Genomic DNA, 24,319 nt, shown 5'->3' on the forward strand with positions numbered 1-24,319 from the left:
AGGCCACACTTTGGACATCCCTGGCATAAATATATAGAATAGATATACTGTATAGGCTATATACTGTAGTATAGGTATATAGGATAAATGTATAGAATAGATTATATATATAGTAGATTAGATATATAGTATAGCTATCTATATTAGTAGATATATAAGATATATAAAATTGTAGGAATGGGCAACTTCTTTGATGAGGGGGGCCAATCAAATGTCATTGTCCTTGACCAAGAGGCAAACAACAAACATTACTGTGAACTCATTCAGTGAATTAAATGGCCATTTAATAAAAATCATTTCATTTTTAACCATCTGTTTTCTTCTCAGAACAAAACAGATCAATTCCAACATGCCAGTGCATTAAAGTTCACTTTCAAGAACCATATTAATACTACAGATTTCTCTGCAGAGATCAACATGGACACCACCTTCCTGTTTTGCTATGAGTTATTCCTTGAATTCAATAGTGCTTCTCACCTTCTTGAATCAAAATGCTGCCACTTAGAACTTTCTTTGGCTTCATTTTGGCTTATTTTGCAGCTGCAATCAGTAAGGACAGCAGAGACTTGAGGTGACAAACACTTGTGATTCCACATTTTCCGTACAACTTCACACACAGCTTCTACAGAAATGGCCTTGCTTATTGAAGTGTTGTATTGATCCAGACAAAACATTCATGAAAATCAACATACCGCCTGCAGGGTTACTCTGCGATCCAATCCAGGAGCTGCCCTTAAAAGGACAGCAATGCTCCATTGCTAATTTAACAATGTGCATGTGTACTTTGGAGTGACGTCAAATTGCACTGAGCTATTTGGAGGCTATTTCTAAGTCCAGCAATCCTCCTTCCACACAACCTGTGTGACTTTGAACTTGAACACCTGGGATCCGTTCCTTAAAGCTGGAGTGCTGGGACTCTTTTGTCTTTGTTTTGGAACTCGTTGCACAAAACCAGGATAAGGGATTAAGCTGGGCTATCTTGGTTATCTGAGCTCAAGTTATTCGTGATGGGATTGCACAAAAGTGGTATTGTGGTAAGTGGAACGTTACCATGGACATTTATTCTGTGGAGCTTTCTCTGATGAAAAAAAATGTAAGCTTGACAGTCCTGATGGCTTCCAACGTTAATGGTATGACAAGGAGATCCCACCTGAGAGGTTTTCCACACGGTACAGTGGAGGGGGCTGCTTTTTCCTTCAATGGAACAATGGGGCTTCAGTTTGTGCAGGGGTGTCAAACGGCAGTTGGCTATGTGGAGATGTTGTAGGGGGCATCTCTGAATCTCTGAAGGCCCCTGTCTGTGTGGTAATGACTGGCTTGACGTTGCAGCTCAGAATGCCCAAAGGAGTTCTTCTAGAGGAATAAGCTCACTCTTTTGGACCATCCTGCGTGTTCCCCTGATCTAAATCCAACTGAGAACATTTGGGGATGGATGACAAGGGAGTTTACAAAAATGGACATCGGTTCCAGACAGTGAATGCCCTCCGTGACGCCATCTTCACCACCTGGAGGAACATGCCTTCCTTGACACAGTTGTGTCGCCATTTCCAGTTATTTATTAGGGGTGGGTGATACTGCAAATCCAATACTGCAAGTGTCGGGCCAGTATTGCTGATACTGTTACTCAGGGGCTCTGCTTGCTACCAAGCAAGGCAGGTTCATTCTTCACTTCTTCCAGTTGGAGGCCCCCGTGGGCTGACAAATTTTGAACTTGTACAGCAGTGGCCCTATGCAAAGGGGTCCCCTGTGAAATTTTGCCGAGGGCCCCAACAGACTGTAGAATCGCCTCTACTGTTACTGATACCGATACTTTTTTACATTACATTAAATGATTTTGTGGTTTTGCCTTGAAATTCTTGGTCACAAATTTCAGACTTCGAAAATAGTTTTATCAACAAACTTAACAACAATGTAACAATATGAACACAATAATGTAATTATTCCCTTTTGTTATAAGTTAACAGTGCAAACTAAGTAAAGACAAGCAAAATCTGCTATTGGTATAAACAACATATAGCAACACCAACAGTGTAACAATATAAAAACAACACAACAAAAAACACACGCACATTACTGAAAAAACATTGATATCATCACATTATTATAGATTCGATACTGCTCCTACCCCCTAGAGCAGGGGTCACCAACGTGGTGCCCGCGGGCACCAGGTAGCCCGCCACAACCACATGAGCTGCCCGCAAGCCTGCTTTTCATTCAGGTTTTCAGTTAATAATGAAAGAACAGTAGGAAGAAATGCATTCTGAAATACAAAATGTGAGTTGTGGACACCAGCATTTTGTTCATGTTCTGGTAAAACAAGCATATTCGCTTTGTTTGGGTTTAAAATAAGTTCTGAAAATAAATGTTACAAAAATGAGTAGCTCTTGGCCATTTTCATTTTGTAAAAGTAGCTCTCACAAAGAAAAACGTTGGTGACCCCTGCCTTAGAGCTTGTCTTGCACACAACGCCCGTGAACGCAGCACACCCACCAAGAGTAGCGGGAGCCCGCGGGTTGCAGTGACGTCTTAAAACAGGGCGGGGCTTACTCGCAAGGAAAGGAGCACTGTTCAGGTGTGAAGTCCTCGACATGTGATAAAAAAACTTTAAAGGGTCGAGTGGCGTTCCGCGCGGCCACGTTATGGCTGACAGCTGCGTGGGAAACTGCGCGTCCTTATTCTTCCTCGCGGTCGTTTTTGATGCCGCCGGTCTGGTTGTTCTTCTGGTCGGGATCTTTGGTAACCTGAACGTGGACGGACGGTTCTACGGAGATTTCCTCATCTACACGGGGTCGCTCGTCATCTTCCTCAGCTTGGTGTGGTGGGTTCTGTGGTACACCGGCAACGTCCGGCTGGACGCCAGCCGTAGGAGAAGCTCTCTGGACGTCCGCTTCACTCACTGGGCGAGGAAGATCTCAGAGAGGCTCTCTAGGAGCGCCGTCAAGTCTCAGGAGAAGAACAATTCTGGGAAGGACATGAAAGGAATCTCCCCTTGTGGTGCGCACACCAGGATTACGTGGGAACGGAACGGCACCGGGCCCATGGGTCACGACAACAGGGGGTTTGATGGGGGGTCCGAATGCGCTCCAGACGGCAAAAACGTGGAGTTGGGGGAGTTGAGGAACTCCGATGTGAAACTCCAGACTGTGGAGGACAAAGAAGAGAAGCTTCTCTGAGATGGTGTGTATGTACTTTTACGTTGTTTAGCACACATAATGACCACACAACAATCTAGGACACGGGTGTCCAAAGGGCGGCCCGGAGGCCATTGGAGGCCAACAGCTCATGTCGAGTAGAAAGTGTTGACGATTATAACACAAAGCTGACATGGCAGTGCTTTTTTCCTGCACTGTATATAACTTCTACACGATGGAGTATTAGCGCCACATTGAAAAAAAATCAGAGATTTACAGAATAAAAGTTGTAAATTTCTGAGAATAAACGTGTCAAACGGGTCGAGGGAAAATAGATGTCCTTCCTCTTTAGGAAGGAAGGAAACTTTCATCTTGCTTCAGGCAAGCTTTTATTTATAACGGAAAACAGATTAGCATGGGCTAGCATCATCACACTTCCGCCGTCCTTACCCAATGATCTGTATTATATATCTGGATAGCTCATTGGCGATGACTTGTGAAGCCACACGGCCGCCATATTGCTACTCGCAAGAAACACTTCTCGGACAAGCTTTTGCATTCGTGGTGAACTTCTTTTATTAATTTGGATTGGACTCAAATTTTGCCTTAAGATGCTTGCATGTGCAGCTATTAACTGCACAAATCGCCAGTTCAAAGGCTTTGGACGAACATTTCACGTGTAAGTATGATTGAAATGTAGATTTATGATCGATAATTTAAGGGTTTTGCACTGTCGATCTCTCAGATATTTTCGATCGTGTAAAATTCCTTTGATTAAATGTATGTCCACAATTGCTACGTTTATATACAGTAGCTCTATAATAGCTAAGAGGAAATTTACGTACTTTTTTTGTTATATCATGATATATGTATTTCTTTAAGGGACGAAGGTTGCGTTACTTGAAGGAATGGGAGAATCTCCCCGCTTTTTAATGTAAAATATAGATGTTCTGCAAGCCTCTTCATCTGCTTTGTACACTATGTACGCTGTGCCAATGTAGTCGAGATGTGAGTAGTAAGATGGCGTCTCTTTGGCTTCAGCGGCTTGCACGGGCGGGTGCGACGTATGCGCTATCCAGATATATAATACAGATCAGTGTCCTTACCCCACCTCCTCCACATAAGTGCCCCCTTTTCGTAGGTGTCTCAGGCAATTCCTGTAACATAAACTCACGACTTTTATTCTCAGAAATGTACGAGTTTATTCTTGCACCTTTTCGACTTTATCCTCGTAATATTACTATTTTTTTCTCATAAATTTACGACTTAATTCTCGAAATCTCAGATTATTTTAATACTTCATCGTAACAGGCATGCCTGAGACAGCTATGAAAACAAGGGACTTATGTGACCTTTATCTTTGGTCAAAGGTAATATTACGACTCTTTTTCTTGTAAATTTATGACTATTCTAGTAAATGTAGGACTTTTTTGTCACGTAAATTTGTGACTTTTATTCTCGTAAATTTGACTTTTTTCTTGTAAATTTACGACTTTTATTCCCATAAATGTATGACTTTTTTTTCTTTTATTTATTCTTGTATTCATTCTCATAAATGTATGACGTTATTCTCTAAATCTCAGGTTATTTTAATATGCCGTCATAACAGGCATTGCCTGAGACAGCTATAAAAACAGGGGAATTATGTGACCTTTTAGCCTTGGTCAAAGGTAATATTGCAACTTTTTTTTCTTGTAAAATTTAGGACTTTTATTCTCGTAAATGTATGACTTCTATTCTCGCAAATTTACGACTTTTATTCTTCTAAATTTACATACAGTAAATTTATTACTTTAATTCTCTCGTAAATTTCCGACTTTTATTCTCGTAAATTTACATAAATTTATTACTTTAATTCTCGTAAATTTATGACTTTTATTCTCGTATATATGTGCCCTTTTTTCTTGAAGGCCCTGATACTCGTACTTCTATGCATGTTAGACTGGTTTTTCTCCATCATGAAATACTTTTTGGAAAGGTACTTTTTACATGTACAACATAACAGAGAAACTTGATTTTGACAGCAGTTTTTCAACTTAGTTTTTGTTGTAATTTTATTTTTACTCATGTATTTTAGTTCATTGAGTTTAGTTGATTTTTGTCGGAGACAGGTTGTAAGTTTGGTGGAGAGCACTGTATTTAGTCTGCACGGGTGTAGAGCGGTGTCCCTCACGCGGGCACGGGTGGTGTGTACCCTTACGTACGCGGAAGCAATAAATGGCGCGCACTTGCTTGCGCCGGGGAGGAAGGAGGAAGGAGGAGAGAGGAAAGGCTGGGAAGCCGTATTTTGTTGACCGTTTTTCACACGTTTACCTTGCTGTTTTCGTACGCATTCTTCATCCGTTCATCACGTTTCCCTACACTGCTGCACGCCATCTGCCATCATTTTGCATGCAGAGTGTTTGTTTGCTCTCCCGATTTGGTCTCATCATTATCAAAGCTTATTGTAGTGAACCTCGACCATGCCGAGGTATCCCGTTTAGCGTCTCAAGATGAACGACTCATTCTGATCCTCTCAGTGGCAAAAGGAGGCCACAATCATTTTAGTTTTAGTCTAGGTTTAGTTGACTAAAATGTGAAATGAAGTCAACTAAAACTTTTAGTCAACTAAAATGACAGTACATTTCGTCAACTAAAATATAAAGACTAAACTACGGCTGTCCGAACGTTTTCCAGCAAGGGCCACGTATTGGAAAATGAAAGGATGCAACTTTGCCCCTTTTGATATTTTGTAAAGATATCACACATGTAGATAAGCTAAGAAGCTTATCACTATCAGCTTCACTTTTTTGCTTTTTTTTTTTTACCCATTTTTGCTGGGGTTTTTTCAAATATTGCAACTTTCTTCTTACATAATCTTTGTAAAAAAAATTTCTCCTAATATTTTGACTTTATTCCCATAAGTTAATTTTCCAAAAATGACATCTATATTGTCTTTCTTTCCATGTTACAACTTAAAAAAAAAACATTTTTCTCTATGCTACTAAAATTAAATTTTTCCTCATAATATTATGACTTTATTCTCGTAAATTTGTGTGGGGGCGGGGTTTCTTGTTAGAATACGACTTTCCCAATACAGTATTTTGTCTTTGTTCTTGTAAAATTACAGCTAATTTTTGTTTTAATTTTCCAACTATTTCAACTTTCTTCTTGGGAATTTTCTTTTTGTAAAAATGACTTTATTCCCATAATATTTTGACTTTACTCCAAAAATTACAACTTTGTTTTGTTTCTCATATTACGACTTAAAAAAAATACTTTTCTTTAATATTTCACCTTTTATTCTGTTAAAATGTTATTTTTCCTCATAATATTACAACACTATTCTTGTACAATTACAATTTTCTCTCATTAGAGTACAACTTTGTTTAATATTTGGAGTTTATTCTTGCAAAATTACTGCTGATTTTTAAAAAATTTTTGCTCTTTTAAAAAAAGGTTTTTTTTGTTAAATAATATTTTTAGAATGTGCCACGGGACAATAAAAAAAAAGCTGTGGGCCGCAGTACGGATACCCTTGGTCTAAACAGTTTCCTTAAAACCACCTTAATTTAGGCTTCCTGCAAAGCATCTCGATAATAAAATCCCTCACAAAAAGTAGACCCGCTCTCGATGGATAGATCAATAAATTAATCTCACACTATCCCTAATATCATATTATTTGAACTGATATTTACAAACCTTCAAATCTTTTTTCTGAAAAAGGTTTGTTATATGAATAATATGCCACCGTACAACCAACTGTATGAAGTATTAAACCAACGCAGCATCTGTAACGCAACTCTGCTTTCTCAGCCATAAAAACAGCAGTAAACGTAACATATGGAAAATAATAAGAGATTATTGTGCAAATTGTCACTTCTCTTTGCTTCACTTGTCAGGATGGCTCGCCGCTTCAAGTTAGATGTGTTTGTAATCACTCACACGGTTTCCTTGTTCCCCATAGCGCTCCCCAGCCCAGTCATAGACCTACTGCAGCGTGTAACTTCTTCCAATATTCCAACACACTGTGTGACTGTTGAGGCGGAAACCCCAACAAACCCCCTCCCTCACAAAGACAGTAGTTGTAAAATAGTTGTGATTGGCTCTATTCCTAACTTCTCCCTACCGTATGCACAAAGAAATGAAATATGATTGGATTTCGTTTGTTTCCTTCATTATATGGTGATAAAACTGTCACTTAGTTTTGTCAGGATGAAAAGTATTCATCAACTAGATTAATACTGACGGATGTCCCTTTTTAAAATGACCCTACCCTCAAATGCACTGCAACTGCACGGGAGCCTTCACATTCGTCTTCCATGTTGTGCCGTCAAACCCCACCACCAAAGATGTAAACTAGAGGAAACGCTGTCTTACAGGGCCGTCCAAACTTTTCCCAGTGAGGGTCACAGAGTAAAAAATGAAAGGATACAATTTGGATATTTTGTAAAGCAACAAATATAGATATGCTAAGAAGTTGAAGTATATATATTTCAAGAAAAAAGGACATTTCAGCTTTGTGATATCGGTGAAAAGCTTATTATAATTATTGGTATCAACTTCACTCTTTTTTTGTTTTGCCCCCTATTTTTGCTGGTTTTTGTTTTAAATTTCAAATATTTCAACGCTCTTTGTACATAATCTTTGTAAATTTTCTTCTCTTATTCCCACAATATTTTGACTTAATTCTCATAATATTCTAACTTTTTTCCCCAACCTAATTTTCCAACTACCATGTGCTGTTCCCTCCTTGTACAACGGGAGCAGGAGCCTGGTTCGCATTGCCAGCAGTAAGTCAAGCCTGTTTCCGGTGAACGTTGGCGTTTGTCACCGATCCTGTTCAGAATTTTCATGGACAGACTTTCTAGGCGTAGCCAAGGCGTCGAGGGAGTCCAGTTTGGGGGCCTTAGGCTCGCGTCTCTTGCTATTTGCAGACGGTGTGGTCCTGATGGCCTATTCGGGCTGTGACCTTCAGTGTTTATTGGGCTGAGTGTGAAGCTTCTGGGATGAGACTCAGCACCTCCAAATCCGAGGCCATGGTTCTCAGTTGGAAAAGGTTGGTTTGCTCCCTCCGGGTTGGGAATGAGCACCCCAGGTGGGGGAGTTCAAGTATTTTGGGGGTCTTGCTAACGAGTGAGGGAAGGTTGGCGCGTGAGGTCGACCGGCGGATTGGCGGAGCGTTTGCAGTAATGCGGTCGCTGTACCGGACCTTCGTGGTGGAGCGATCTGAGCCGCAAGGCAAAGCTCTCAATTTACCGATGCATCTATGTTCCCACCCTCACCTAAGGTCATGAGCTTTGGATCATGACCAAAAGAACGAGAGATCGCGGAGTTTCCTCTGTAGGGTGGCTGGACTTACCCTTAATGAAAGGGTGAGGAGCTCCCTTGTGCCTCCCACTGGAAGGATTATGTCTCACAACTGGGAACACCATGGTGTCCTCCCGGTGGAACTGGAAGAGGTGGCCGCAGACTGGGAAGTCTGATCCGACTTCCTTACTGAGACTGCTAAGCGGAAGAAAACGGATGGATGGGTGTATTTTCCAAAAATTCCAGCTTTATTTTGTTTTGTTTCTCATAATATTATGACTTCAAAAATATATATTTTTTTGTTAATACTGCAAGTCTATGCTATAAAAAAGACATACTTCCTCATATTATTACAACTTCATTCTCATAAAATTGCAAATTTTTCTTGTTGGTATACATCTTTTTTTCTCTTCATATTTTGACTATTTCTTACATTTTTGAAGTTTTTTTTATTAAGTTTTCTTGTGAAATTCTATGTTTAGAATGTGCTGCGGGCTGCACTTTGGACACTCCTGCTGTACTACTTTTTTTTCCTTTTAAAACTGTTAGACCCCCTTTAGTCATAATTTAGTCCAATATTGCTAAAAATAATATTTATAACAACAATATATAATACTGTATAACCTAACCTAACATCGGTTAGGTTAATTGGAGACTCTAAACGGTCCATAGGTATGAATGTGAGTGTGAATGGTTGTCTATATGTGCCCTGTGATTGGCTGGTGACCAGTCCAGGATGTACCCCGCCTCTCCCCCATAGTCAGCTGGGCTCCAGCATACCCCCATTTAGTGCTTTTAATTTGATGTTGTTCCTGTCATAGTATTACACAATACATAATATCAATTAGATTGTTATAATGTACGTATGTTTTGCTGATGTGTTGAAAATATTTCCCGGTGACTCGCTCGCACGCTGCTAATGCTATTTAGATCACTGATCTGTATTATATATCTGGATAACTTATACGTCGCACCCGCCCGTGCAAGCCGCTGAAGCCAAAGAGACGCCATCTTACTACTCACATCTCGACTACATTGGCACAGCGTACATAGTGTACAAAGCAGATGAAGAGGCTCGCAGAACATCTATATTTTACATTAAAAAGCGGGGAGATTCTCCCATTCCTTCAAGTAACGCAACCTTTGTCCCTTAAAAACCATTTGATACGTTATTCTCTATCTTTTGGCTATATTAAATGTACTTTTTCCCCTTCCAATTCTCATTGCCTTTGGGACAGAATTCTACTCCACACCCTGGCTCAGCACTCCCCTATAGCAACGCATAGTTTTACTCCTCTAGAAAGAGATTTTCGTTTTAACTGCATATCCCATCCCTTTTTTCCACTAAAATCCATGGTCATGATCCTTTACTTTTTTTCTTACTTTCATACAGTTCACTATGCTCTCGTCTGTACAAAATATGAATCATAAAAGAGAGTGACTTTGGTTTGGTTTGGTTTGGTTTAGTTTATTTGAACATGAAGGTTACAATGGAATACATCTCATGAATCATTCTTTCACAGTTCCACATGTCCAAAAGGAGTAGGAAGAAGCAAAGCTTATTTAATCCTACCCCCCATCCATTCTACATCTAGTACAGTACATGTAGTTCACTTCCTGCATTCCATGTCGTGTTTTCTGTGATAGTCAGGATAAAACATAATAGATAACGGTAAGACAGCCCTCCCCTTTGGAAGTTTTAAAATCATTTAACATTTAGCTGATTTTTTTGTTTGTGTTATGAAATAGAAATAAGCTCTTTTTTGATATAGAAATATATTTGAACAAAAACCACAGGAATAATATGTGATAACCATAATGTGTAATAACCATAAACATATACAACCACACACACACAGAAAAAAACAACAACACTGAAACAAAACCATATGCTTTGGGTAAGACAATACGTTGTTTGCAATCCCAAACATACCCGCTGTGTATGTTCAGTAATATTATTCTCCAGAACATATCATATCAATGAATCCTTTTACGTGTCAGTCATTCAGCAGCAAAAAAAAAAAAAGGTTGTTTATCCAAATGAAGGGTCATGCCGGGTCAATTGTATGCAAACTGGCTTGCTAACTGCACTGTATACAATGCCTGGTAAGCATCATGGAAGCACTGAGATTCTCCCATTCCTTCAAGTAACGCAACCTTCCTCCCTTAAAGAAATACATATATCATGATATAACAAAAAAGTACGTACATTTCCTCTTAGCTATTATAGAGCTACTGTATATAAACGTATCAATTCTGGACATACATTTAATCAGAGGAATTTTACACGATCGAAAATATCTGAGAGATCGACAGTGCAAAACCCTTAAATTATCGATCATAAATCTACATTTCAATCATACTTACACGTGAAATGTTTGTCCACAGCCTTTGAACTGGCGATTTGTGCAGTTAATAGCTGCACATGCAGGCATCTTAAGGCAAAATTTGTGTCCAATCCGAATTAATAAAAAGTTCACCACGAATGCAAAAGCTTGCCCGAGAAGTGTTTCTTGCGAGTAGCAATATGGCGGCCGTGTGGCTTCACAAGTCATCTCCCATGAGCTATCCAGATATATAATACAGATCAGTGATTTTGATCCGTTCTTGTCTTCAGTCACATTGACACGAGCCCCCAAATAGCTGTCCTCGGTTATGCCTGCAGCTCGTAAACCCACATTTTAGCTTGCAGTTCAAAGCAAAAAAATCACCCAAGAGACGGCTCGGATGTAAAAAAAAAAAAAAAAAAAAAAACACTCGTTAGCTGGGACACTTATGCCAAGGTATCACTGTAGAAATGACAATCAAAAAAATACCGGCAGTGCTTCAGTACCTTCTCACTTCTCTCTGGCAGTCGACGTACTGCGCGACAACTCAACTCATAATAATAATAATAATAATAACAATAATAATAATAATAAAAAAATAAAAATAAAGACATTTGCAAATTTTCAGAGATGTTTTGATATCTTATCTTTCACTGCTTCTCTTTTTCTCTATTTTTACTTTATTGCGTTGCTTCAGTGTGAATTTGAATAAACTCCAACGTTGTATTGTATTTTACATTGGAAGCTTAGGTTAGCTTCAGTGTATATAGAGATCGTTTCACTGTGTGAAAATACAGACAGCCGTCAGATAAGTTAGTTGCATACACAAGCATTTTCAGCAACTGTACAGCAGAGGGCGCTAAAGTCAAAGCAACTGTCTGACCCACAGATCGCTATTCTAAAACGGGCTTCTCGTCAATTTCTGCGTCTGGTCACAGACCTGTCATCGTGTATAAACCGCACCCCGATTTTTTGCTTCTTACCAGTGGAAAAAAAGTGCGGTTTATACACGGTGCTTTACGGTACACTTTTCTTTCTCCACTTCTGCTCAATATTTGTTCCCGCTTGTGGCTCCACATCCACCACTCATTTCCTCAAACTACGGTGTGGGCAGAGGGCTAAACAGAACGTGCACACATTGATTGCGCGTAAAAAAAAAATTGCGCCAACATTGACAGCCCTAAATATAAGATTCATAATTATCTTTGTCGTATTGCTTATGTATAATAAATATTTTATCTTTTTTTAATATAGCTCATACTATTATATAACCTAATATATTTTATTATCATATTAGAAATATTTTTTTGAAATATGAAAATATTTTAATTCTATATGTTTTAATTATGTCTCATAATAAGATTTTCCTTTATTCAATCCAGGAAAGATCTCCAGAAGGATTATTAATATTATTAATGAGATGCCAGACAGGTTGTGCTCACCTTTACTGTTGTGCATTACTTAGAAAGTCAAATTCCCTTTGGGCCAAAAGGCACAATTGCATTTCAGTGCAACTGGGCATTTTGTTATTGATCCACAGTAATGGAGTCCATAGGCGAAGACAGAGAAGACGATACGTTAGGTCTCCTCTCTGTGCCTGATGCACAGTCCCACCACGCTCTGGTTCCAGTTTAATAGGCCTTTGCCGAGTTCTTCTTATCGTGTCACATGGTGTGGGCAAAAGAACAAATGCTGCGCCCTGAATGAAAATGCGATCCTTCCCGAACATGAGCGTTAAAGTTGTCTTTTAGCATGATTTACATAACATTTTCAGTCAAACAGACGACATTTTGCATGTGGCTGCTTATATTTAGATTCATTATTCATGTACTGATTGATTTTCAGTATTATTAATCCCACATGTACAGTATATTCTCATTTTCACTGTACATGTTTCATTGCACTCCTACTTCACTGTTAAAGTCCACAGGGCTCCAGACTGTGACTAAATGGTCACATTTTGCAATTAAAATAAGAGCCATTGCGAGTGAATTTTTCATCTACTCGGCATTTGCGACCAGATAAAAGTACGCGTCCCGAGTTGACAAAGGACACCGCTTATTACAGTGAGAATGAAAAATAGTCTGTGAATGACAGCTTGTCACAGTCTAAGCCGATCTATGCCAGCGTGTTTGATCGCTCACGTTTTTATCACATGGAAGTTAAACTTTTCTACCATCTTTGTTTACACATTTTGCCTGGCTCCAATGTCTCTCTGGCGGCAGCTAGTTAGCTGTAGTTGTATCTGTGTATCTTCATCAGTGAATGCAAACACTGGAACACGTACACAACAATGGACAAGCTGCAGCGTGCAGTGATGCAAACGGAGGGAAAATAACGCAGAGTGATTGAGAGGTCTGACTTTTTTTTTTTGGCCAACGCTTTTGTGATGCAAATGTATTACTCTTTTGAACGCATATTGTTTTGACAAGCAAAGCGCTTAACTTAGCGAGAACCTAGCAACTGGCCGGAACTACTTGCCTCCACAACAAAAAACAACCAGAACTCGGCTCACGGGTCGAAGAGGGGAAAGTCACTGTTGATGCCCTGCGCTGCTGAAGGGGCTGTCGTACAACTTCATGTCTAAATATCAAATTAAATTCAGGTTTGTGTCAAATAGTACAACATTTGTTTCAAAAAACAGGTGGGTTGGTTGGACCTGCCAACAAGATGTCCCTTATTTATTTACTTATACAGAAGTTGACAGCCCTAAAAGTTCATTTGCCAATTTTATTTTATTATTATTGAATATTTTTAGTTGCTGGCAAACTTGTGCACCACACTTCAGCCCAGTAGTAGGAGCTCATTTGCCAACCGACGTAGCTCCCAAAGAAGAAGGAGACGAACACCAAAGATGAAGGAAAGAGGGCGGTATTGGAGTGATAATCCATGGCCATCAATGAGGCCTTCCAGAAGTTAGGGACAGAAACCGGGTGGAGTGAGAAAACACAGTTGCCATTGTCCGACTATCAGTAATACAGTGAAAATGACAGGACAAGTTAGTCCGGAGCCTTGGTCCATTCTCAATGTTTGTGCCTTGTAGAGGATTACGGTTTAAGTGTGAAGCCCTGCACATGCATCATTTGGGACTGAAAGTGCTGGCCTTCTGGAGAAGTCAGTCACACAGAGTAAACAAGCATGACTCGGTGTTCTAATTAGTTTGCTTTGAGTCCCAAAGATAAGACCCGCAGGAGATTCTACAGCTAATAGTTTATTCTACCAGAAAACCAAGCAGACCATGACGTGAATTGTCCAATCCAAACACAATGTTATCCTGCGACACTCGCACAGCTAAATTGTTTACAGACTCAAAATAATCCACAAAGTCAGGAAAGTTTCAGTAACACAGCATTGTATAATGAAGTGATGGCATAAGTAAATAGGTTGCAGTTTTCCCGATGTCAGGGGTGTCAAACTTGTGCCATGGAGGGCCGAGACACTGCAGGTTTTCTCTCCAGCCTTACTAAAGCAGGTGATTTTAATGATCAACACTGCCTTCGATTTGAGGGAAGGAGCTCGTCAAATCACCCGCCGAAGAAGCTGGTTTGGAGAGAAAACCTGAAATGTACTTCATACGGCTTTTGGGGGGTTGGCAATCGCTCCTCCATGGTTACATTTCACAAACTTTCAGAATAGGGTATGCGTGGGGCGAGGAGGGTATTGTTCTGGAAATCTGTGTCTCCCAAGTGTCATAGCGGAAGTGACGCAGGCTGCCTTTTGCTGTATATACTGTCCGTCGTGTTCACAAAGATAAATGAGGAGGTACACCTGCAACCAGCGACTGTAGACACACATTGACAACGACTTCTTGCAGAAGCTTGCTGATAGGCTGTCTCACTAGTTGTTTCAATTGCTTCCATTCCTGCACAAAGCTAGGTGGATGTACAAACTGCTCTAACTCTATACTCTATACTTCTATACGTTTAACTACACGTGGTTAAACCGAGCAATACAAACACATGCACACGTGCAAGCTCGCATAGGGCACATCTCTAATATAACTGTAGGGTAAACACTGTGCACTGTATTTGTTAGTTTTGAGCACATACTGTCCATCCGTCAACTTTTTGTTGGCTTTTGACCTTAATTGAATTGTATTTAAAAGAAAATTTCATAAGTTCAGCAGGCTTGTTGTAATCCAATTAGTACCACCACTACCACACATGGTATGTTATGTCCAAGACAAAATGCTTGGAAAGCAGAGGCCTGTAAAATTAGATTTTCTATTTTTAGCAATAAACATGCTTGCCCAAGTAATAATTTGACAGTCACTCTTCTTCTTCTTCACAGGTCAGATTCCCCAGAACATATGGACTGGACTATAGGTACTGCTTTTCAAAGACTGAGCACTTTTGTTTGTTTGTTTGTTTTTAGGGACAAGCTCCCACTGAAGGGAGAAAGACTGCACACAGAAGAAGAAAATGTATTTCATATGTAAATAACTTTTATTTTTAATGTGTCGCTTTTTGTAAATGTAAATATTTTTTCTGGAATAAAGTTTAGCAATTTCTCCTGCACAGATACATTTCACGAACGTTCATTATAGAAAGCGATAGAAAGACTCCAAATAATCCACAAAGTCAAAATAAAGACCTGTAATTTAATTTAGGCAATCACTCCTGCACACGCAGTACGGAGAGCAGACAGGGGCGTGTTCAGTCACCTGGGGACCCTAGGTAAACCTAGTCATTGGGGCCCTCCACATCCTTTTTTTAATTTATTTATTTATTTATTTTTTACATTTTTACAAAATGTGAGTATATAATTTAGGCCACTTTTTTTCCCTGCTTTTGAAATTAGCTTAAGTTGCTAGTTACATAGCCGTGTTTATACACCGCCCCAAAAACGGTTTGAAATATTGTTTACCATCTTCTAAGTGTGGATATGAGAAAATTGCATTTCCTGAACTAGATAAAGCCCTTCAAATTCTCCTGGGGGACTATTATTACCTATCAAGTCAATCATCTCAATGCTTTTACTGTAATTGATAAGAATATTATACATTTAACATAGTTTACCGTTTATATATATATATATATATATATATATATTCATATTTTTGTGATGAAAAGCATCACTCTCCACTTCATCTCTAGAACTACTGCATTCTCCGTGTCTGACACTGACAGTCTGCTGTCATTGTGTCTATGTTTGTTTGTTTTAAGCACGTGAGTTAAGACTTAAACAGTAGTATGTACTTAAAATTGAAGAAAAAAATCAATCAGTTTTTGTGAGACGTTTTGGGGGGCCCCCGGAAATCTCAGGGCCCCAGGCACGTGCCTGTGTTTGCCTAAATGTAAATCTGCCCCTGACCATGTAGAGACAGTAATGACATGTTGTCATGTAAATAAGATGAGCAACAGAAACACTGATGAAGGGGTCTTCCTCAGGTGGAATTACAGAAAATTTGATCGCGCATAACACAGATGAGGGACCATTTTTCACGTCTTTCCTTCCTGGTGTGGGTGTTACCTTTTGTTGTTGATTAACTTAATACAGTGATGTCCAAAGTGCGGCCAGCAGCCTTTCTTTTATTGGCTCACGACATCTTCTACAGACAAAATTAAACACTGCCTGCTACAGCATTACACAGAAAACAAAGAATGGCCCAAAGATATGACTCGATACTAAATCCATATTTCAAACACGTTTCGAATAGAGCTCATCTTTTGCAGCAATGTTATTTTTCCAAAACTGTCGATTGTTTGAGGCAGCTTTTCTGGCTTTTCCACATGAGGCCTGCTGGTCGGAGCTGAGACTGGAATGTTCATGAGCAGCAGAGGCTGCTAATCTCTGGTCATCATTACAGAAACCAGCCTATTGTCAGTGTTCAGATGAAGATATAGAAAAGAATGTTGAGGCTTCTCATCACTTCCGTCTTACATGTGGCACAGAGAAGACAGTTTTCGTCTTGGGACTATCTCGGAAGTCAAAGCATGGATTACAGCCTTTATCTTGGCCGCTGCCTGCCGTTTTTCTTCATGGCCATCCTCCTCGATGTGGCAGGCTTCGTCCTCTTCCTCATGGGTGTTTTTGCTCCCTTCAGCTTCTGGGATTTTCTCGTCTTCTCCGGACCCCTGATCCTCTTCCTTAGTCTGATCTTCTGGATCTTCTGGTATCTGGGAAACCTGGAAGTGACAATGGAGGATTTACTTCCCAAATGAGCTGCCTCCTTCCTTTGCAGCACTTTTTTTTTAAGAACAACGGACTCAAACATGATTCAGCTTCTTCTCGTTGGTGCTTTCTGTGTACGGAGTGGCTCACACTGAATGTTGTGATGATCATATCACTTCATATCACTTCTTGTAAGTTTTTGAGTGCATTTGTGTCGTACCAGATGGATGTATATGTTCCCTTCTCTTTCTGTTCATTTCCTGGTAATCAGTCCCTGTTGTGAAATCTGAGTATAGTTACCTATCCCATTCACCAGAAACCAGTCAAACTGGGTCTATATGCAACTGGGGCGGGGACTGCTCTCATTTTACAGGAATCCTCACATCTACGAGGAGACAAATGCTATCAATGAAACATCATAAAGATATGAAGAAATACAGAGTCCAACTTTTTTTTCCAGTATTTTGTCAGACTTGACGCTTACAAGTGGGACGGCTTTTCATTCTGAAGAGGACACGCCCTGTTGACAGTGTGGCTTATATTTAAACTCATAATAACCACACAGTTGAAGAAAACCACCACATGGCAGTTACAATAGCTAAAACACACACAAATCTCTTGTATAACAGTTTCCCTTTTGGCACATAAAATGTGCCCTGTACAGCTTTGTGCTTGACTTGAACTCATGAAGTCGCTAAGTGACGTTGGCTTCCCCAAAATGACAGGTGGAGGAGCTCACTCTTTTCTAAAAAATTATTTTTTGCCATTAAAGTTCATTTTAAAGCAATTTAACAATTCTAATGATTTAATAGGGTATAGCATATTACAATTCAACTTTTGTTGCTATATTTAGTTAATGAATTCATATAAAGCTACAAAAATATCAGGCTTTTGGCCTTAAAATTGCTATGGATGTATGTCATGTATTTGTTACAATAGTAGTAAAAACAGACACTGTCACCGTTTCAAGGATTTTCAATGAATAGCCTGTATTTTGCTTAAATTCAAAGTACATTTGTGGGAGACAGAAAGTGTCGAGTTATTTTCAAATAAGGAATACATTGAACAATGTAACATTACACATCTTTGACATGATTGAGTAGTATTTTAGGGAGAAAAAAACATCACAATTATCTTCTACAGTATGTATGCCACTTGGTCTGTGGTACTGTATATCCGCTGTCATTTTACTTTATTTTTAATAGCTCTGGATTCTACTCTTCAGACAAAGAGGAGCCCTCTGGAGCCAGGCCTGGGGCTGGGGCTCAATGGCAAACGTCTAGTGGTCGGGCCGGCACCCATGGGGCCTGGCCAGTCACAGCCTTTGGGTGAGCGGACGGGTCCTAACTGTTTGCTCTTATGCACCAAACAGCAGTTCACAGTACCCTCCCTTTTTTGGATTCTCCAGAGGGAGTACTGGAGAGTGCTCCCCCTGTGGCCACTCACATTGGCAGCCACTGTGAGACCTGGAGAGGCGTGATTGAGAGGATTGGACCCTTTGATCTGAACTCAAGCAGTGCTTTGTTCTTGGACTTCTGTGCTTGTCACAGATTGTCCATTACAAACACCATCCTCAAGCATAAGGGTGTCCATATGTGCACTTGGCACCACGGCACCCTGGGCCGCAATTCGACGATTGACTGTATTCGTGTCATCAGACTTGCAGTCATATGTCTTGGACACTCGGGAGAAGAGAGAGGCGGAACTGTCAACCGATCACCACCTGGTGGTGAGTTGTCTCAGTTGGTGAGGCACGGCGCTAGGCAGACCCAAACGCATTGTGAAGGTCTGCCTGGCATGTCTGCCAACAGGAGTTTCAACTCCTACCTCCGGGATAGCTATGAATGACCATGTTCCGTGGGGCAGCGGACATTAACTCAGTGTGGGCCATGTTCCGTTCCTCCGTTGTAGAGGCGGCCAATTGGAGCTGCGGCCGTATGGTGGTTGATGCATGCTGTGGTGGTAATTCCAGAGCCCGTTGGTAGGCATGAGCGGTGAGGGATGCCTTCAAGCTGAAGGAGGAGGCCTATTGGACTCCGTAGAGTGGCTTGGCTCTCCCTTAGGGTGAGAAGTGTAGTTCTTCGCATTGGGAGGAGCCAGATTAGGTGGCTCGGGCATCTTGTTAGGATGCTTCCTAGCCACCTCGATGGGGGGCTAGGACCGCTAGGAGTCCTTGGGGAAGACCCAGGACACGTTGAAGAGACTACGTCTCTCAACTGGCCTAAGCACGCCTAGGGACACACAGGGAGGAGCTGGACGAAGTAGCCAGTGCGAGGGAAGTCTGGGTTTCTCTGCAGAGCAACCCGACCCCGGATTAGTGAAAGATAGATGAATGTTTGGGATTAAGGGATTCTTATGGGTTAAATGTAGTCATGCATGCATTTAGTCTTTTTCTTATTTACTATTTCTCACTGGCATTGGCATGAGGCCTTGCATTATGACGAGCATTTAGGATGGTGTCAGCTGTGCATTATGAATTCATAACAGTGGTGCTCAAAGATCACAATGATGAATAAGTCAACGTGGGGGGCTACAATTTCCACCTTACACCTCATGTGTCATTTAGCCACTTGTTGCCAAGCTGCTGTTGAGTCACACAAACACACCCACCCACAAACACACAATTACCCATGTGGGTCAAGCGAACATGACACTGTTTGACTTGACACTGTGGTGACAATGGTGACATGGATTGATTTCTACGTGGCGTGTCAGCACAATGCTTGGTTTCCTTCTGCAGTCTGCTCTTATATTTGCTCATGTCGGTGTAGCACAGTGGGTGATAACAATCATGGTGTCGAAAGTTGTACTTAACCAAGTTGTGTTCAGTGTCTGTCGGTATTGAATGTACTTTAATGTAAGCTGGATTTTATGTGTAACATAAGTTTGTCCACTACTGCCAACAACAAAAAACCCACACTATTTACCAGCCAAGCAGGTTTGGTGTTGTATAAAGTATCCTTGAGTAAAAGCCTTTAAGGGTCCCTAACATGATTCCTCAACTTAATGTATGTTATATATTGTTTGTAATTATGTTCGACTTTGTTCGATTTTACGGTAAATTTGCAAAGATTGCATTTATAGTTCATGACGCCACCCATGACGAAGTAGCTCTCGTTCAATTCCGGAAGTGACATCACTCAGTACTATCACTCAGCTACACAAACATGGCGGCGTACGAGATGGAGGATTACAGTAATTATAGCGAAGAATTGAGCGATGTGTCAATAGTTTAAGGAGAAAAAGACACTCTCAGTTAAACATATCCTTCTTGAATGCATTGAGTTTGCTCACATCCGTGTCAATTTTTATAATGTACCTGATCTGAAAACCTTGTTCAGCGATCATGCATCATAGAGTTTCTTAAAGAAATAAATCTTTTTATTAGGTTTTAGATAATGGAAACAGGCCCCTTGGCAGGCCATTTTATTCAGTATATAGTCTTACAGACGAGACTTTAAACCGCCAACCCGTATAAAGAAAAGCCACACCATTTGAACATTAAAGAACCTACCGTACTTCTGTTCGAAAAGAGTAGGGAATTTTGCCCGGTAAAGTAGGTCACAGTTTCTATCCTACAAGCTCTACTCCCTAATTAAATTGATAAATTACACTCCAGAGAAACAGGTTTTGTCATTAATAACTTCACATATTAAGGTCCAGACACTTACATGACACTTTGTGTTGATAGTGTCGTTAAACTTTAATCAATCAATCAATCAATCAAGTAGAAAAAGAAACATTTTGAGATGAAATAGAAACTTGCAGAATATGGATTTAAGCCCTACGAAACAGAGATTAAGATTGGCTGCCTTCAAATCAGAGTGGTAAGTGTAAATTACTCTGGAGTTGCTTATCCTTCAATTATTGTTTGAAATCAGCTTCTTAATGAGCATAAAGGGGTTTTTATAGCCTGTTTTATTGTATATTTCACCGCCATCGCCCCCCTCCCCCAATTAAACCTATACATTTTGCTGTGTTTAATGCTTTGCAGCCTTGTCGCTATTGTGGAATTGTGTTTAGAAGACATTATGTAAACAAGACACGACTTACTCTCTTGTGCCAACTTCGACATAGTGGTTGTTCTTCGTTGTCTTCTTTTTTTCCCTCATGTACCAGCAGATTAGCATCACTTTTCAAAATGCATTTATACTGCACTTTCAAACCAAATACTTCTTGTATAGGTGTTCCTTCGAAGCAGTCATCAGTGAAATGATCACTGCAAAGAACAGAACTCGAGGACATCCATCTGTCTCTCATTCTCTGCATTTGCTTCGTCCATTCTTGTCTTAACCTTTCCTCTTTTGGAAAAAAAAAAACAAACTTTCAGCATCACTCGGATACTATGGACATCCAGCAGCAACACTATCTTTTGGCCTGACTACTATTTTGATGAAAAATATACTGCGCCAAGTCGCCGATCTACCCCGACAAGCGTTTGTTTACACAGCTTTAGCTGAGAGTTGTCACCCAGATGACATCACTTCAGAAAATGAGGCAAGTTCGTCATGGGTGGTGCCATCAACTAAAAAATGTAATTTTTGCGAATTTACAGTTTGCTTTAAAAAAATCGAACAATGTAGAACATAATTACAAACAATATATAACACATTTAAGCAAAGTTGATGAATCGTGTCAGGGATCCTTTAAAGTAGCTCCCACCGCAGGTCACAATGTCATCTGCAAAACATCATTGTCCACCAAGTCTCCTGTCTGACCTCATCACCATGACCTGTCCATCACCACATAGCCAATAAGAGGGAGCTCAGGGCCGATCCTTGAGTCCAACCTCCACCCGGAACTGATGTGACACCTGCAGCACACCTCACTGCTGTCATGTCCTCGAGAACCCTACACACTTTTGTCACCCCAGATTTCCTAACGCCACAACTCTGAACATCACCCTTGTTCTCAAAGGTTGGCACCAATACCTCTATTCCTCAGGTATGCTATCATTCTCTAAGACATTACTGAACAATCTTGTTAAAAATGCCATGCTTGTCTCACCTAAACACTTCCATACCTCCCATCATTCCCATTATTCATCCTCTAGAGCTACTCTAACGTCTGCTTTACTGATTCTTGGAACTTCCTCAATTTACGACAGTCATAACTTCCACCCTCGTTTTCTATATTAATTCATTTCTATATTCACCTGCAGAGTCTCACTCCCACCCAGAGCCTGTTCTTGTTTCTTGTCTTCAGCAGTTTGGTTTGGTTTGGTTTGGTTTGGTTTAGTTTATTTGAACATGAAGGTTACAATGGAATACATCTCGTGAATCATTCTTTGACAGTTCCACATGTCCAAAAGGAGTAGGAAGAAGCAAAGCTTATTTAATCCTACCCCCCATCCATTCTACATCTAGTACAGTACATGTAGTTCACTTCCTGGATTCCATGTCATGTTTTCAGTGATAGTCAGGATAACACATAATAGATAACGGTGAGATAACCCTCCCCCCCAAAAAAAGAGAGAACATTCATAATAATGATAATAATGATGACAATACTAAATAAATAAATAAATAAATAAGAACAAAGCTTTTTTTTTTTTCCCCTTTCCTTTTTTTTTTTTTAAACACAACAAAGAAAATTATAATAAATAAATAAATAAATAAATAAAAATAAATAAAAAATAAAATTTAATTAAATAAATAAAAAATAAAATAAAATAAAATAAAATAAAATAGAAAATAAAAAAATAAATAAAATAAAATAACAAACCTGACAGAACAATCAGGACTCTTCTGCCTTGTATTTAGCAAACATCAACTGCTTGTATTGTTTTTTGAATTTGCTCATCTCTGTACATTGTTTGAGTTCTTTACTCAATCCGTTCCATAATTTAATTCCACACACGGAAATGCTGTGGGTTTTCAGCGTTGTTCTCGCATATAAATGTTTTAGGTTTAATTTTCCTCTAAGATCATATTTCTCCTCTCTGATTGAGAAATACTTGATTAGATTTTTGGGTAACGAGTTATTATTAACTTTATACATTATTCTAGCGGTTTGAAAGTGTACTAAATCTGCGAATTTTAATATCTGTGATTTTAAAAATAAAGGGTTTGTATGTTCTCTATACTTGGCATTATGAATTATCCTCACAGATCTTTTTTGCAGTACAGTGAGTGAGTGAAGATTGCTTTTGTAATTATTTCCCCATATCTCCACACAATACGTTAGATATGGTAATACTAAGGAACAGTACAGAGTGTGGAGTGATTTTTGATCAAGAAGATATTTTGCTTTATTCAATATAGAGATATTTCTCGCCACCTTTTGTTGTATATATTTAATATGAGATTTCCAACTCATTTGGTCCTCTGTTCTTCCACTTTGGCATAACAAGAGTCCGTGTACATAATATCACAGTCTATGCTGGGCGGTGATGCCCTCCCATGTCAATACAATCGTCCGTCGCGGTTTCTAGGTTCAAACATCACACCCTCACTCTATCGCGGTTTTTCAAATATAATTAATTTATAAATGATCACTGTTTTGTGATTGAATATGGCCTATTATTAGTCGAAAGGTATGCATATTTAAGCAAAATGTACGTATTCTTGGCATAAATTAAGAATTTTCAAGGATAAAAATGGCTAAATTGAGTCAAATACAAATACAGTTTAAGGCATTAAAAGACATTGATGAACTGTAGTCTAAACTGGTCTCTCGGTGTCACTAGTAACAAACCAGACTTGATGCTGGAACAACAGGCTTTTATTGTAGTTTTGAATGATCTCACAGTGGGTCATCATCACCGCCCACCAACAACAACTGTTGTGGCTGTACTCCAGTTCCAGCTGAATGCCTGATGTCACTTGGTCTTAACATTTGGTATTATTTATGTCTTAAATGGCTTCTTTTCTCTGATTATAGCTGCTATATTGGATAACATGAGTGTAAAGGTGACTATAGGGGTGTTATTTTGTCTAGAGGGCTCTTATAATATGAAAACTGTATGTAGAGGGTTGTGAAAATATTTGATACGGACTAAGGAATCTTACTTTGTGGACCACTATGTGGTCAGGTCTGGAACCAATTAACCACAACAAATGAGGGATTACTGTACTTTACAATCGCCAGTTTTATTCAGGTAACATCTCCTGCACAAAATGTCCAACTGTGCGCTACTTTCTCTTTGTAAATGACTGTTACCTTCTGCCAGCAGGAGGTGCCGTTGTGTTTCTGAGAATTGAAGCTGAAGAGACCGGATGCTGAGCCATAGTGGGTAGAGATGACTGATATGTGCCTGAATCTTCATCCGTCCATCTTTGTTGTTTGCTAGAAACCATTATCTACTCTATAATTAATATTATCTTCATCAAAAAATGGACCACCACCACTGGCCAGCATATGCTGCCAATGATTTGAGAACAGATTGTGGGAACAAAAAGCCTATATTCTTTAAAATTACAAGTTAAGCTGAATAAAATTTGTCTTTAATGTCTGTCA

At 39.7% G+C, this 24,319-nt stretch overlaps 1 protein-coding gene across 2 annotated transcripts; it reads left to right on the top strand.

Annotated features, from left to right (window-relative positions):
• The first annotated feature begins 2,565 nt into the window (after positions 1-2,565).
• On the top strand, positions 2,566-15,647 carry LOC129177245 (transmembrane protein 238-like). Of its 2 annotated transcripts, none has more exons than XM_054768148.1 (2): positions 2,566-3,181; positions 15,038-15,647. In XM_054768148.1, the coding sequence occupies exon 1, from the start codon at positions 2,640-2,642 to the stop codon at positions 3,171-3,173; it is 534 nt and encodes a 177-aa protein (XP_054624123.1). In that variant the 5' UTR covers positions 2,566-2,639; the 3' UTR covers positions 3,174-3,181; positions 15,038-15,647. The 2 variants fall into 2 exon arrangements, with proteins under 2 accessions (XP_054624123.1, XP_054624122.1); XM_054768147.1 differs by having other exon boundaries at positions 2,566-3,177.
• The last annotated feature ends 8,672 nt before the right edge of the window (positions 15,648-24,319 follow it).

The sequence above is a fragment of the Dunckerocampus dactyliophorus genome, chromosome 2, assembly GCF_027744805.1.
Source record: "Dunckerocampus dactyliophorus isolate RoL2022-P2 chromosome 2, RoL_Ddac_1.1, whole genome shotgun sequence".
Classification (NCBI taxonomy): Eukaryota; Metazoa; Chordata; class Actinopteri; order Syngnathiformes; family Syngnathidae; genus Dunckerocampus; species Dunckerocampus dactyliophorus.

Bases quoted from the DNA above. Each gene is read 5' to 3' on its own strand.
- LOC129177245 (XM_054768148.1), top strand. From the start codon at position 2,640: ATGGCTGACAGCTGCGTGGGAAACTGCGCGTCCTTATTCTTCCTCGCG.